The sequence below is a fragment of the Crassostrea angulata genome, chromosome 1, assembly GCF_025612915.1.
Source record: "Crassostrea angulata isolate pt1a10 chromosome 1, ASM2561291v2, whole genome shotgun sequence".
NCBI lineage: Eukaryota > Metazoa > Mollusca > Bivalvia > Ostreida > Ostreidae > Magallana > Magallana angulata.
The window spans coordinates 30,181,801-30,197,874 of NC_069111.1; the positions used below are offsets into that span (position 1 = coordinate 30,181,801).

A 16,074-nucleotide genomic window follows, 5' to 3' on the forward strand; every position below is an offset into this window, starting at 1 on the left:
ATTGGGCATCACAAGCACCTGTTAGTACTATATATGTATATCTAGGTTAAGTACCTACAATGGGAGACCTCGACAAGGTGGTTCACTCAAGTTCTGGCTGTATTTTTATGTGCGCAGAGGTACAAAAAGGGAGAATTAAAGTTTAAAAAAAATAAAAAAAAAAATATAAGAAGTGAATGACTTCTTCACAAATAAATTAAACTTTAGTAAAACATATTCCAATATTCTGTTGACTATTTATTTAAATGGGAAAAAGTATATTTGCTTGTAAAATCGTTTAAAATGTTGCTGTATAAAACACGAAAGCAGTTTTGTCCTTCGACTGGTTTTATTAGTTCGTCTCGCAGATGGAATCACATAGATAATAGATGTATGTAGGAATTGCCGTTTTCTCGTTAGAAACACCTGATGATGCACACGCAGGAATGTATGCTGCTGATGTAAATATAACCAGAGATACCTGTATCTATGTAACCAGAAAATATTTGGCAGGTGTGATATCCAGAAAGGTGATTCAGGAGAGGCACCTCAAGGGGAAATCGGAGCTCTTTGGCTATAAAAATGAGAAAGATAAGATTAATTAGAGCCGGAGAGAGGCCTAAATAAAAAAAATTATCAGAGGGTAATGGTTTTGTTTTTATCTTAATTTGATTAAGACTTTACCTGCATACAAGGTGAGTTCAGAGGCCCTTTGGCAGGGTTTGGCATCACCTGTGTCTAACGATGGTGCTGTGGAGAGGTGTATTGAGTTTCCTGACGGTACCTGTGCGAACCTGTGTTTCTTTATCATTGCTGGGGATAAAAATTTGGCTCTGCTCCGAACAGGTATAAAACAAAGATTCCATCACACACCTTAGCATTGCAAGCCCAAGTCGTAAACAGCCAACATGGGTGAGTGTCTGAGAGTTGCTTCATCTCTTGTAGTTTTTAGTCAAATTTTGCAAATGTTTTCGTGATGAAATATGTAATTTCATATGATGTTGGGTTATCTCTGAGTTTATAGGAACTTCTTTTTGATATGTCATGAACACTAAACATTGGGCTAAGATATTGTTTTTGGTGTCATGAAAAGAGATTTGTTCTAGGGGGAAAAAAATTTGCAATTAAGATATGACTGATTGATTAGATGGCCACTAAGACTCCACGGTTTAGACGATCTTATTGAAACAAACCAATACAGTTTGTTCAAGGTTTTTTTGCAAAGAAAATCGGAATACTGCCGAAAAATGAAAAAAGACAGTCAGACAGTGGAATATTCTGTATGTACCCAAGTAAAGCAGGTTCTTTGTCAATTTTCAGATTTTAATATTTTTTGTGTGCCTATTTTTAAAGTCAAATGAAGAATTGTCTCATTAGAGGGAATCGCTAACAGCCTGGAAAGGCTTTGGATAACTGGAGAATTTATTATCCAATTATCTCAATAAAATGCATCAAAATGAATTCTCTTCTCCCCAAATTTGCTGAATGAAATTCAGTGGCCCATACAACAATAAGCATAATTGTATTCGAACTGTTCCAGCAAATGTAATTAATGTCCAGTTATCATTGCTAAAGACGGAAAGTCTTTGATATTGATAGCAAGGGTTGATGTTCTGAAAGCCTTTCATTGAAGACTAATATAAAACTAGGGACTTGCATAGGTTGATTTTCAAATTTTTATTCCATTTGAGCCCCCCAAAAAACCCAACATTTCAAGAATTGCAAATTACCGTATATAAACCAACTATAGTGATGATTTTTTAAAGGATTAAACATATTTCAGATTATGAATTTTCAACCTTTAATGGATCTTCAGCTTTTGAGAAAAATCATTTTCTTTAGGCCTGGAATTAGATGTCAAGAGCGAAGAATTCAGGAAATGTGTTGTAAATCTGTCCTTTAAATTTTCGTCAATTGCGAAGGTTTTTTTCCAGTAGAAAGTAATTTTAATGAAATGGGTTGGGAAAATTGCGTATTTAATGCACCCGCTAATGAGTTTCTCTCCAGCATTACATAATGACAGTAAAAATTCTTGGAGAATTTTCTCCGGATTCATTTTCTGTGATCTGTTAGTGCCCTATGCTAAGTTGGTGGATGGGCTGATCTATCACCTCAATACAATAAAGAAAACGATGGCCTCCCCACAAATAATCAATAATTCTGATTGCAAGAGTTCTTATGACATTCCATTTCACTTTCTGTGATAGATCTTGGTGAATTACTTACAATAGGGCCCTCAGGATAGATCTACTGCTGTTGTTTGTAAAGAAATGAAAATGGCACTGAACAATATCTACTTACCTTTCCTGTTTTTTTTTTTACAGGAAAATAAAATAAATGTATAAATGGGTTTCATGCATCTTTCATTGTTGGATGAAAGACTGTTAAAAAAGTAATTAATTTCTGCAGAAAAAACCATGTTAAAATCAATTTTCTACCTGTTTAAATGTTAAAGTCTGAATTAGCTCCTCCTATTCATTCATGTGATTATCTGGAATTCAGGTGAGAATGACAGGTGAGATGAAGCCCCGCCCCTGTCATTTACATCTGTACTAGGAATGATTCTCAGGTGAGAGACTCCACCCGTTTGTAAACGAAACACTTTACGGCTGGGTGGATTTGTCCACACCTCCGATCTCTCCTCTCTACATCTGTTGTGTGTTACAACTGCCTTTAAATCAATACAACATCAGAGAGTGCTTCATCCAGGTGTTAAAATCTGTAATTACACATTACTGGCTGACAGGAGGTCTTAATTGGTTTTATGCTAATGATTGCAGAGTTTGTTTAGAGAGGGTTGGGTAGATGGAGATGTTAAGAGTTTATGTAAATGAGCTTTATCAAGGTAGTACAGAGGGGAATTATTAAAACTAAAAAAATAAAAACACACCAAAAGATACAGTTATGTTCCCTGATAAAAGCAGAAAGTCTGGTGTTGATATTTGACTGATAACAAGACTCCAGGGTTTGTTTTTGCTGTAGCAGAGACCTTGGTTTTGAACATTTCTGATAGGCAGAAAAATATTGCCTGTCTCCACCAATGTCCATATGTTTTGAATCACTCAATTATTTCTGGATTTATGAAACCTGTATGTCAATTTGTTTGTGTCCAAGATTGATTCCACACATTTAAAGCAATCCTTAATCTTGTGAAATAAATGCATTAAATCAGAAATAATGGCCATTAGTTTTGCATGGACTTGGAAGTCCAGTGAATTTATTCTTGGTTTGTGTTTTCCTGTTCTACCTGGGAGTTCTCCTGTGGGGAACCCCTCTTAACCTTATCATCCAGAGCTACCGTGGGATCTGATTGGCTGCCGATCTGATGCAGCTAAGGTGGTATTAATTATGTTCAGTAGTAGGGTAGCGACAAGGTGAAGTGAGGAAGGTGGAAGCAACTATTTGAATTTATGACACCTAAAGTCTCAGAATCAGATGGGCAGGGCCGTAGAAAGCAGTGAAGGAGAGAAGTCGGTGAAATTGAATTAACAGTCGGGTCTGAAGTACTGATGAAGAAAACATGCTGAGGGACTTTTATAATATTATAATGGGCTTCGGTAAGTTGTCTAACCTAGCTGTAGGGTTTTTATGTTAGAGAATGCTTATATAAGGTACCTTTTTGTTGCTGAGTACTCAAGTCTTGTAATCTGTTAACTGGGTTATGATTTTGAAATGTTTTGGTCACTTGTCAGTAGCAGTTATCAAGGTGTTGATGTTAGAGAATGCTTATATAATTAAGGTACCTTTAAAAAAATTATTTTAACATTGTTTTACTTAAGATACCATCAGCTGAACAATGATTTTGAAATGAGCTGGTTACTTGTCATCTTATCATAAAATGAAGGGGAATAGAAAATGAAAAATAATATTACAAAAAAAATTTTGAAAGTTTAAAAAGGATTATTTTTTTCTTCTGTGTGTGATTCAAATTTGAATGAAATGTGGAGGCAATGTAAGAGTTTAGTAAGCATCTGAGTTTAGAGACTTGACTAGGAGAAAAGATCTACCTTAAAACAAAGAGCATCCTTATAGTGGTGTGAGTCACGCTGAGATGAAGGAGCGAGATAAGGTGTGGGTCACATGTTAATAAAGAAACACCTCCTTAGCATCACATGTGCTGCTGAAATGGCAGGGGGACGAGAGGGTCATTCTAGTCTGTTTTGATTGAGTTTGAGTTGTTTGTACAAAATTTTTCATTAGCTGCATGAGGGTTAGGGAGAGAGATTGAGAGTTTTTGGGTAAACTCTATATTAAAATATAGCGAAATATTTTTAAAATGTAACAATTTTAAGCTGGAATAGCATTTTTTTTTTTATTTAAGACATTTCTTTAAAGCAAAGAAAATGTACAACAAGAATTATTTAATATTAACCATATGTTTATACTGTGATTTCAATGTAGGACTGACATATGTCATGTGTCATTTTAGTGGGAGTAAACTCCACAGATTGACGTAGAAAATTATATGAAATGTTGCGATCGGCACAGAGTGTTTGATCAAACAACTGTGAAATCACCAGCAATATGTTCGTTTTGTTGTAATGTGAAATGGCTGAGTTTGATACAAAATCTCAGATATAATCGGATATTAATGGTGCACAGTTAGAGGGGATCAGTTAATGTTAACGGCCCAGTTAAACTGATGTTTGAGTATTGGGTTTCAGTGAAAATGCAGGTGAATGATTGGTTGATAGGGTCGTATTAGTGAAATAAAACGGATGTTAATGCTGGTTCACCGCTGGCTCTATCTCATCTATAGGGGATCATCTTGCTCTAGTCAGGTGCAGATTCCACGTTAATTGTTTGTAAAACGGTGTAACAGCTAGCACAGACTGCACATCGGAAATAACAACTAATTATCAAATTGTTCCTGGCTAAAAAATGACAGAGTAATTTCTCTTTTAATCATAATTTTGATTTTTATTACCCATATAATGACACTAATGCTACAGAACTGGTTTTGTAAATGTAACAATAATTATCTGTGATAGTGCATCAAGACTTAATTTTTATAAATGCTCCTATTGTGTTTTAACTACTTTTTATGGGTTGATTTAAAAAAAAAAATTATAATCCAAGTTTTTGAAATGATATGCTTGAAGAGTATCAATTTTTATGATATTTTGAATAATGCTTTTGAATTCACTCTGATTTCAAACAGGCATATCAAATCTTAATCATTTTTTGTGCATGTGAGGTACAAAAAAAATAAATTGATTTAATGGTGTAAAATTTAATTCTGGTCTCATTGTCTGACTTGTCAATTGAGACAAGTAGAACAGATGTGTTAGTCTCGTTACAATGTAAGGGGAATAACTCTTAATTTTTGTTTTCTTCTTCTTTCAGTTGAAGATGAAGTAAGTGATATCAAGCAACAGAAAACTGTGGACGTTCCCACAGCCAACAGCAACCATGACAAAGCAAGCAAACTTGACAAAGATCTCCATGACGGAATCCAGTCGGAAAACAAAGGTAATGAAAGACAAAGATAAGAAAAAAAAGGGTTAAGGTGAAGCAAAAACATTTCTTTATTTATTTCATATGTATTTCCACTGTTGATTTTCATTGTTGATATTATTTTTAGACAAAAACTGTGCAGATGATACCAAGAAGAAGACCACCAAAGAAAATGGATCCTCCTCTGATAACCTGAAGTCTGACAAGGCAATTAAGGATTTGAAGGTAGGCCACTGCAAATAGTAAAGTGGGAAAATTATAATGTCAGGGAAAATTAATCTGATTTACAAAGAAATAAAACTATGTAGAGATCAACATCACTATATCAAACAATGTGTATTTAGCTACTTTGTCATTTGGTAATTTTAGCAAATTACATTGAAGACTACAATGATATAATTTTTTTTCTTCATATGTTTCAGAAGATATTATTCTCAAACTAAGCCAAAATTCTGCATATATTTTAGCATTTTGTTTTTTGGTTAACTTGTTTGATGCACCAAAAAACTTATCAGAATTACATCTTGTATGATAACAGTGCATTGGACGGTTCATTTATTCTTTTATTGAACTTTTAGGAGGAGGTGACATCTGTTGTGTTGCCATGTAAACAGCCATCCTGTGTGACCAATTCCAACAACAGCGCTGAGGAGGACAAAATTCAGGAGTACCTGAACCGCAGTGACACCGCAGTAATCTACCCTGAGCCGGTCAGTGACCCCGAGGCCCAGGAGCCCGAGGCCAGCGTCCCAGAGACAGAGGAAGAGGAGGAGGAAAATCAAGACAATGGTAAATATAGCTCTCTCATCATTATCTATTTTATATGGCTTCCTTACAAGTATTTCATTTAGCTGTGTTTTCTTTTCTTTGCGTTTTTGGCAGAGAGTGACTTCGATTAAATCAAGAAAATTGCTAAATTTTATGCATATATGTTTGTAAAAAGGTACTTTCAGAAATACACTAAATCCGATTCTGACCTGTTGTAAAATCCATTTGTGCCAGATATACTAAACTAGATATAATAAGTTTACAGTATTGTTATAAAACATGATGTTTGTCAAGCTTGGACAGAGTTCCAATTAAGCAAACAGATATTGTTTTGTAAAAATGACTGTTTCGTGCAGTTTCATACTATCATTAAAATATTTGCAGTGGACCTAAATGTCTTACTAGTTCTTTGTCTTATTTCACAGACAGTGGATTGGAGGAGTTCATTCTCAAGTGCGTCTTCTGCACCCAGTCCTACACGAGGTCATCTGTCCTCAAGGATCACATGAAGAGTGCCCATCCAGAGCAGCCAGTCAGATACCAGTGTCCCAAGTGTGAGGCCATCTTCATGCAGAAGTCCTTCCTAGACAAGCACCTACCTACCCACTGTCCCACCTCCCAGTCCTGTAAGGTCTGCAACAAGACGTTTGCCAATGTGTACCGCCTGCAGAGACACATGATCAGTCACGACGAGAGCACGGACCTACGCAAGTTCAAGTGTCCCGAGTGTGGCAAGGCATTCAAGTTCAAGCACCACCTGAAGGAACATATCCGGATACACAGCGGAGAGAAACCTTTTGAGTGTCCAAACTGCCACAAGCGATTCAGCCACTCCGGATCCTACAGCAGTCACATGACCTCCAAGAAGTGCTGGGTGGCAGGACCAAAGGCCCACACCAATGAGCGAGTCAACCACATGGAGCCAACAGTCACCTATTCCAAGCCTCTCATTTCCAAGGGAGCCTTCACTCCTCCTGTCCACATGTTGACTTCCATGGCTCAAGGACCATTCCCAAGAGTTCCATATCTGCATTTCGATCCGAAAGGAAGCATGCCATTCTTTACTCCACCTCCAGCCTTTGTACCATACTCATATTCCATGATTCGTCACAGCTCACCCATGAATCCACTCATCTCTCTTCAAGGGAAGACAGACTGTATTCCTTCTCATCACAGCATTAGCCCATCCCATGGAAGTACTGCTCAGATATCTCCAGACGTCAATTCCAACACTCAGCTTTTTTCCATGCACAAGCCCTCAGTCAAGGACAGTCCTGTAATCAAGAGAGAGCCTGAATCCAAAGAAGAGCCATCTTCAACTGATTCTGCATCAGCACCAAAGGAGAGAACTTTCAAGGATAGCAAGCCAGGGGATGACACAGAGAAGAAGACCACATCAGATGCAGAGGATGTCAAACCTGATATAAAGATGGAGGAGCAGGAAAAGGAAAAGATCCCTTGTCACTTCTGCAGCGAGGTCTTCAACAGTGCAGTGGATCAGCATCAGCATGAGCGATACCTGTGCAAGGCCAACAAGGAACTTCTAAATAGATCTTCATTAAGTGACAGTTCCAGAAACTCTCCATGCAGTTCCATCTCAGATGCCAGTCATCGTGGGACCCCAAATGGCAGCTATAGTGCCCCAGACACAGACCATGAAGATGACAGTGAGTCCAAGAAGTTCAGAATGCGCACACACATTAGTGAAGAGCAGTTGGCAGTGCTGAAATCCCACTACAAGGAAAATCCAAGGCCAAGGAAGTTTGAGCTGATCCGCATTGGGAAGGAAATCGGGAAAGAGAAAAGGGTTGTACAGGTGTGGTTCCAGAACATGAGAGCCAGAGACAGACGTCAAGGGAAGCATGTGCCATACGTCCCCTCCATGGCCAGGTTTAAGCATAGCGATAACAGTTCATGGAAGGAACATTCACCCAGTCACTCCAGCTACATCCCCGTTGTACCCAACACAACCAGAGCACATGGGAAGAAAATGGATGTTCCATCCACCAGCAAGCCAGAGGAACAGCCTTTGGATCTTAGTGTACGAAGCAGAACACCTACACCAGCCCATGCAAGCAGTCCCTGCTCCTCTACTAGTTCCTCAAGTATTCCTCTCAAGTCCTCATCTCTGAACATCAGTGGGAAGCTGGACAACGGTGCAGAAGGATCTAAGAAAGAAGGTCGACTTCAGAGTTCAGCCATCTACAAGTACCTACAGCAAGAGGGAATGCTTCCAAGACATTTTTTTGGGAACTACTTGCCTCATCCACCAACATCAGTGTTCCAGCCATTTCTGCAAGCACACATGATGGCTAGTCCAGAGGCCATCATGAGTCGCCACTTCGAACACCGTTCCAAATCTGCAGAACCAGCTCCAAAACCAAGTTTCACAGACATCAACAGAAACAGTGCTACTCCAATGGACTCTAAAGTCTTCTTTGAGCAGAACGGCGAAAAAGCAGGCCGGCTTATGATTGACGAGAGCCAAGATGAGGACTCCAACTGCTCGAGCGACAGCTACAGCGACAGTGAGCAGTACCGACAGGCCATGGCCGATGCCACCTTGAACCTAGCCACCCTCGCCGAGGTCAGCCTGTCCCAGAGAGCAGCCATGATGGAGAACTCCCTCAAGTCCAAGCGCCTGAGGAAGAAAAGCTGGCGGCAGGTACACGGCTATGTCTGTATCACACGTTTTTAACCTTTTTCCCCCATTAGTTAGAAATTTAACACTGAAGAGGTGAGGAAATGAGATTGCGCGTTTGTTGACTTGTCTCCTCCTTAACATTGCATGTGTTGACACTTTTCCCCCCTGAAACATATATATTTATATATATTTGTTCAGTGCTTGTTTTGCACTTTTTGTATTCTGGAAAGTTCCTGTTTTTCATTTGCTTTTCTTGTGGAATCTCATTGCTGCACTTCTTCAGTAAAGCAACATCTAGTTGAAGTCAAATTAATTATTTGAAGGGTTGGGGTTGGGATTTATATTTTGGGGCAAATAATTTGTGACCTCTAGATGTTGCTTAAACATTTGTGACACCCCATGACCCCATATGTTATGAATTGAACAGAAAGACCCTTTCAAAATAAATCCCCAAAAAGCATGTCACATTTGTTTTTTAAGGACATCACATAGAATATCTCATTCTTGAAATTGGAAAATGATATGTTGGTTTAACTTGTATGTGATGTCCTTTGTTATAATTTTATATTAACTTTAAACAACATTACTAATGTCACTCGAAACCTATTCATTCTAAAGTTTCTGAACATTGCCTCAGTATAGCATGTTACATTTTTTACCCTGTGAAGTTAGATGAGTCATTCGAAGAAGAATACATGTATTAATGATGTTAAACGCAAAGTCATTTTAATAATTCATATCTCATTCATCATGCGGAGGCTGTTAGCTGTAGTGTAAATTAGATTAAAATTTATGTGCATTCATATCGAGATCACTTAAATACAAAATTTTGCTATGCATGTATTAAAAAATTTTGATAGTGAAAAAGATGTAGATGATGATGAAACTAATGGTGATGATTTGTTGACAGATGGAAGCAGAAGAGGTACAAATGGACCTGGATGACTCGTTGCTTGATGATGACAACCCTCTGAAGAAGAAGCGAAGGAGCTGGAAGGGACACAAGATTGATGCGGAGGAGGGAATGTATGCATGTGACCAGTGTGCTAAAGTCTTCTCCAAGCAGAGCTCCCTGGCCAGACACAAATACGAACACTCTGGTAAGGAAAAATATCTGCTACCTGGGCTGCGTTTTACAAAAGAACTTACAACCAAATTAATGAATTAATCACCAACTAATCAATGATTTATTCTTATGGCTAAAAAATATAATAATGGGAATTGAAATATTTGTAAACAAATGGTTTTATGTCAATTTTGTTCATTAAGTCATTTGTCTCTTGGAATAAAGAACTTGAAAGGATCATTTTACGAGGTTGTAAATATTTACGACTTTGTCGTAAGTTATTTTGTTAAATCCAGCCCTGAACTATAACTTTGATATGCTCGTTTGCAGTGCAAAATTGTTTTGGTAGTTTTTCACAATAAATAAAATTGTAGGATAATTTTATTTCCTCAACTCTATAAAAAATGATAGAATTTTTTAACATTGAAAAATCATTCCATTTCAATAAATAAAAAATAGGATTTACAGCAGACTCAAACTATTTCTCTCCTTTCCAAGACAGTTCTATAGAATTGTCTCAACATTTTGGTTTAGAAATCTTTAAAAGGTGTATATTTTCTTATTCAAAGGTTTTCTTAATTCCAGGTGCTCGCCCCTTTACATGTGAGATCTGTGGAAAGGCCTTCAAACACAAGCATCACCTGACGGAGCACCGGCGACTACACTCCGGGGAGAAGCCGTTCGAGTGCAAGAAATGTGGCAAGCGCTTCAGTCACTCAGGGTCGTACAGCCAGCACATGAACCACCGCTACAAGTACTGTAAACCGCTCCGAGAGGACGGCTTCAGCTCCTCCTAAGGCACGTGGGGCCTGTAACGTTCAACTGGACTACAAATTGTTATCTTTTATACTCATCAGAGACCAGTCTCCTATGAACTATGATGCCATTTTTGTGAAATGAAAATTTGATATGATTTTTGCATTGTCATTGGGCAATTTTTTCTGTCCGCAATTTTACAATGAAATTTATTATTTTTTGTTTCATGGTGATACAAATACCATGCGGAATTTGTTACTGGTTTTTTGAGTAACGAGCACTATAAGTGATAAGAATATGCAGTGCGGAAGGTCTCTCAACTCTGATGTTTTGTTGATTTAATGTTAAGTTCCCATTCCGCATTGTTCTTGATTTGGCTCTCAGCATTCCAGTTATGTGGAACTGCAGAACATTCCTATTCGGGTTTCATTGTTCATCTCACCCAAGATTTTGATTAAGCTTTTTTTTTTTCAATCTTGAATTGTTCATAGATCAATCTCCATAAAGTTGAGTCTGCATCATCTTTGTTTGATTATCAGCCCATGAGAAGTGCACAATTATTGTCATTATCATAGATATATATGAACATCAATTCATGCTTTTGTACACTACTGTTTAGTGTATTTGATCTTCAGTATCTTCACTCCATGACATCATATTTTGGTGTATGTATATTTTGTCCTGACCATGATTTTTATGATTTTTTTTTTACCCACAGAACTTTTTTTCTATTGAGACAGAGGGGACCAAATGATTGAGAAATGTGTATATATCTGCTGAGTCATGCATGAAAGTCTAGAATTGTTTTTTGAAAAATTTGAAATGTTTCCATGGTGACAATATCTAGTCCACCAATCAGATTACCTGATACAAATACTCATGTTGTTAACTCTGTTGTATTAGCTGACTAGTCCCCTTGTGTTGTGATAGTACCTAGTCCCACACTTTTGCTTGGTGTCTGCATCTTTGAAAAGATGTCTTTTGGAATCCATACCTTTTTTGATAATCACAACTCATTGCCTCTGTGTACAACTAGAGTTTTATCTTTGACCAGTTTTAATGAGGACACTATTTTTAAGAGAGAAAAGAAATAAGCATTGCTATTGTATTTATGATCTTATTTATTTTTTCAGTAGTTTTTAGTTAGAATAAATGTTTAACTTGATGCTCTTATATCAATACAGCAAAGTGCTTCCAAACTTAAACAAAGTACAGTGAAAAATGCATTGAATAACAGATGGGCAGTATATATGGTTTTCATGGAAGATATTTTATTTTTCCTGTTGCATTGACTGTCAAATCTTTCCTGTTTGGGATGTAGATCCATGAGATATAACCACCTCACTGTTAATTGTTGTTAGTAGAAATAGCACTGAACATCTGAGACAGATTGTTAGTTAATTTTTATATATATTAAGATTTTTATGTTTAGGATCTTCCATTACAAACCAATAACAGTATTCAAAGTGTTGCTCTTCCAGCTCAGATACCACAAAGTATTGACATACTGTGTTAAACCAATCATCATCAAAGTGTGCTAGAGAGAGAGCGAGAGAAGAGAGAGAGAGAGAATTGTTACTAGTGAATGTTTATTTTATCCAATCACATGTTTTTATTACAAATCAAAACATTTTCCAAGGCAATACTTTCTTTTATTATGTTAGTTTAACTATTTTACATTATTTCTCTAACAATGCAGTCGCTAAAATCAAATTTAGAAAATGAGTATAAAAAAATCAAAAATTTAAAAAAAAAAAAATGTACTTAATAAATTGACAAATATACTAAAAGACCCACCTAAAATTGACCCACCAGTTTTAATCAATATTTAAGAACAATTTATGTGCCAAACTGATCATCCTGCATTCTTTCTGTGCCAAACTTCCTTTATAATTTAGGTCCCCCTGACCTAAATGTTTCGTGAATTCTTTGCTGCCAAAGATTTGGAGTTATGTTTTATGTGCTTTTTTTTTTCGTTCTTTTAATCAATGTTGTTTTAGTTTTCTTTTAGTTCTTAACCATTTTTAACTTAGAAGCAAAAAGAACCTCTAACATACTCTCAACAGTGAACATATTAGATCTATGTTTTTTTATTAGGTTGAAATTAGTTTTGTGATGTATTATAAGGCGGGATATAAGCAATAGATTGTACAGTAGTTGGAAGCAAGGGGAATTGATCCTTTTGTTGATTTTAAAATATAGCACTCTATTTTAGCAAAAAAATTTCTTCATTTTGACAAAATTGTCATAGCACAAGTAGTTTAGAAGATAAGATTAAATATTTAAGACAAGAACTTGACCATTTTCTTTCTGGTTTTCAAATATCACATATTTGTAATGAAAGTTGGGAAAAAAAAGGATTATTACGTGTCTTGCACAATTTTGATTAAGACCATAGAAAATGGTTAAGAGTAAGATTTTTTGATTAAGAGATGATTTTGTAGCTGTATCAGTGATTTATTGTATGCCTGTCTGTTTGTAGTGTTAAGAAGTAGTCTAGCGTGTGTCTGTATTTGTGTAGGTGGTCAAGTGTGCGAGTGCGTGTACATAGTTAAGTGTGTGTGTATGTCTGAGGGCTTCGCTCTGTAGTTCCAGCATGCCGACATCTTGCCGTTACAGTATTACTATTCCTGTGTCTTCCTTGTCTCAGTATTATATTGTGCACTGACCTACACAGTTCTTGCTGTAGTTATTTAATCCTAGTCACCCCTTTAGAATTGTATAGCAATACTTTCTCCTAGTCAGTGGTGTAAACAATGTATCAAAAGGGCAATAACTGTATTATTATGAACAAGTTTATACTCTAGTCCCACCAATTTACTCATGATATTATACTTGAAGTCTCCTTTTTTTAGAAGCAGCCACTTGTATTTATGTCTTCCTTATGGCTTTTTAATGACAAATCAAAATACTTTGCCAGTATATCGTAAAATACTCACCTTTTGCCAGTACAATTGTGTCCTCCAGAAAAAAAACACATTGTTAGTAGAAGCTTAGTATATGTTAATCCCTTGTGCCAAATCCAGTCCCATACCCGCTGATGCCAACTTGCCCCATCAGTATTGTAGTCTTCTGCTGTTCTACTTCAATATGATAGCTGCTGAGCTAGTAATCAAAATCATGTACATAGATGTAGCTCCCCTTGTATTGTACCAGATTTAAAACTTGTATATTTGATGCGTGATTGGTCGATTTTTCTGGAGTGTGATTGGATGATGAGATGTTGATGATGATTGGTTTATTTATCAGTGACCTATTTGCAGTATTATATTAATGCCATAAGTTAATAATTTTTTTGTTATTGTTATTTGGATGAAGAAACATTGTGTGCTCAATGTAGCATATTTTATTTTTTTTTTTTGGTTCAAAAGTCTCATTCCAGTACATGGAATGATGCAAATGTCATTGATGGATATAAAAAGCAATAATGATGCGTACCAGTAATGGTTTTAAAATTTAAAAAAAAATTACATGTTGTTGGATACATGTATACAAGTTCTCTGTGTTGTCGCTAAATATTCTAGATGCATGAGGTGTAAATATTTGTGTCAATTAATTGATAAGCAATATACTCTTGATTTTATTTCTTGCCCCTTTTTTTTTTGCATGGTTTATTATATAGTCTAGTGAAAATGTGGAGATATATATAAATGTATATGTATAGTTTATTGTAAAATAAACAAAGGGAGTTAATCTAGTCACAAGATTGTAAAAATCATGTCTGCATTGAAATTATTGTCATGTTTAATATCTGTGTATTGTAATGCTTTTTCTAGATCAAGTTAAGATGTCAGAATATATCATATTTTTATTTTAATATATGCTTTTTATTATCATTATGATACTTTTTAAGTATATGAGTTTGCCATTAGTGAGAAGTCAGCCTCTTCAGAGGTCTTTATCTTCAATTCAAAATCACCCCTACAAAGTGTTTTTCTCTACATTCCAATAATTGCAACTAATAATTTGTCATTTATGTCTTCTTTTTCTGGAATCAAAAGATTTCTTGTATTTTTTTCTATTCATTAAGTATGGCATATTGATTGCAAGTTTTTTTTCTCAACACAGTAGGGAATCAGACAATAGCATTATATTGAAACTCTAGCTTCTGAGAAATCCAAAATAGTGTTTCTAGTCGTGAATTTGCATAATAATTTTAATTAATTAAGATATTGTAGAAGTAGTTATATTTTTGGTGTCTAGGTACAAGTGTACCAGTAGGTATATTTGTGTCTCGGTACAAATGTACCAGTAGGTATATTTGTGTCTCGGTACAAGTGTACCAGTAGGTATATTTGTGTCTCGGTACAAGTGTACCAGTAGGTATATATCTATATATATATATGTATGACCATGCTCTGTGTTCTATATCATCAATTCCAATGTGTTATATAACCAGTCCATAGAAATACAATTAATAAAACGTCATAATAGTACTTGCCTGTGTCTGTGTGTTTTATTCTGTAGATCCAGGTTTGAAAATAGTGCCTGATCTGTATATAGCTCTATGTGAGAAGTCAACCTGAATTTTTCCGTATCAGAAGTTATTCAAGTGGGATGCACTCGTCTCTAGTTTTTATACCCCCGCAAACGAAGTTTAGGGGGGGGGTATATTGGTTTCACCCTGTCTGTCTATAGACGCAACTTTGTCCCCCCTATAGAATTTTTTACTACTGCATGGAACAGTCTGAAAATTTGTACATATGTTGATCACCATCAGAAGATGTGCACCTGCAATTTTTTTTAAGATCAGACATGATTTAATGATTTTATGACAGTTTCCATATTCTATATATTGTACACTGATGTTGAAAAGTAAGGGAGGTAATCCTTACAGTAATATATATTGACCAGATGGAGGTTTTTTTTGTCTTTATGTCTTAATAAAATTTATTTTTTATAAGTTGACATCAACTGACAATGCAAAATTTTTGTTTGTGAATGATAAATTCTTAGGAGCTAATAAGAATATCAAAGACAAGTGTGGCTAAATTCATTTGTCCCAAGGGGGCCATTATCTGAACCATGGTTTAGATTGAGCATGTGTTACCCTAAGGGAAAATTGATAATCTGTTAAATGTGCGGTGGTTTTGGGGCTATTTTAAAACTGTTTCATGTAAACCAAAAGTTTCTATCATTATAAGGAAATAATTATTATCATTATTAATAAAGAAGTTTACTATTTTTAGAAGTTGTTTAAATTTATTAGTCAAGTAAATTAAAGTGACCCTATAGGGCATTAATTTAAATGAAATTCAAAATTACTGATATGATTGTAGTGTTTTGGCAGTTTTAAAATGTTGTAATATTAAATTTTCTTTTTAAAGTGACCCTATAGGGCATTAATTTAAATGAAATTCAAAATTACTGATATGATTGTAGTGTTTTGGCAGTTTTAAAATGT

At 35.8% G+C, this 16,074-nt stretch overlaps 1 protein-coding gene across 5 annotated transcripts in view; it reads left to right on the forward strand.

Moving 5' to 3' along the window:
* LOC128178748 (zinc finger E-box-binding homeobox 2-like) overlaps nucleotides 1-15,106 on the forward strand; it is a 29,803-nt gene extending 14,697 nt beyond the window's left edge. For 2 of the 5 annotated variants that reach the window (XM_052846066.1, XM_052846095.1), the window contains exons 2-7: nucleotides 5,326-5,451; nucleotides 5,564-5,661; nucleotides 6,015-6,225; nucleotides 6,630-8,881; nucleotides 9,759-9,948; nucleotides 10,500-15,106. In XM_052846066.1, the coding sequence (XP_052702026.1) occupies nucleotides 5,326-5,451; nucleotides 5,564-5,661; nucleotides 6,015-6,225; nucleotides 6,630-8,881; nucleotides 9,759-9,948; nucleotides 10,500-10,711 (3,089 nt within the window). In that variant the 3' untranslated portion in view covers nucleotides 10,712-15,106. Of the gene's footprint in view, nucleotides 1-3,332; nucleotides 3,537-5,325; nucleotides 5,452-5,563; nucleotides 5,662-6,014; nucleotides 6,226-6,629; nucleotides 8,882-9,758; nucleotides 9,949-10,499 lie in introns of those variants that run through there. The other 3 variants (XR_008242991.1, XM_052846086.1, XM_052846077.1) reach the window with 3 other exon arrangements.
* The last annotated feature ends 968 nt before the right edge of the window (nucleotides 15,107-16,074 follow it).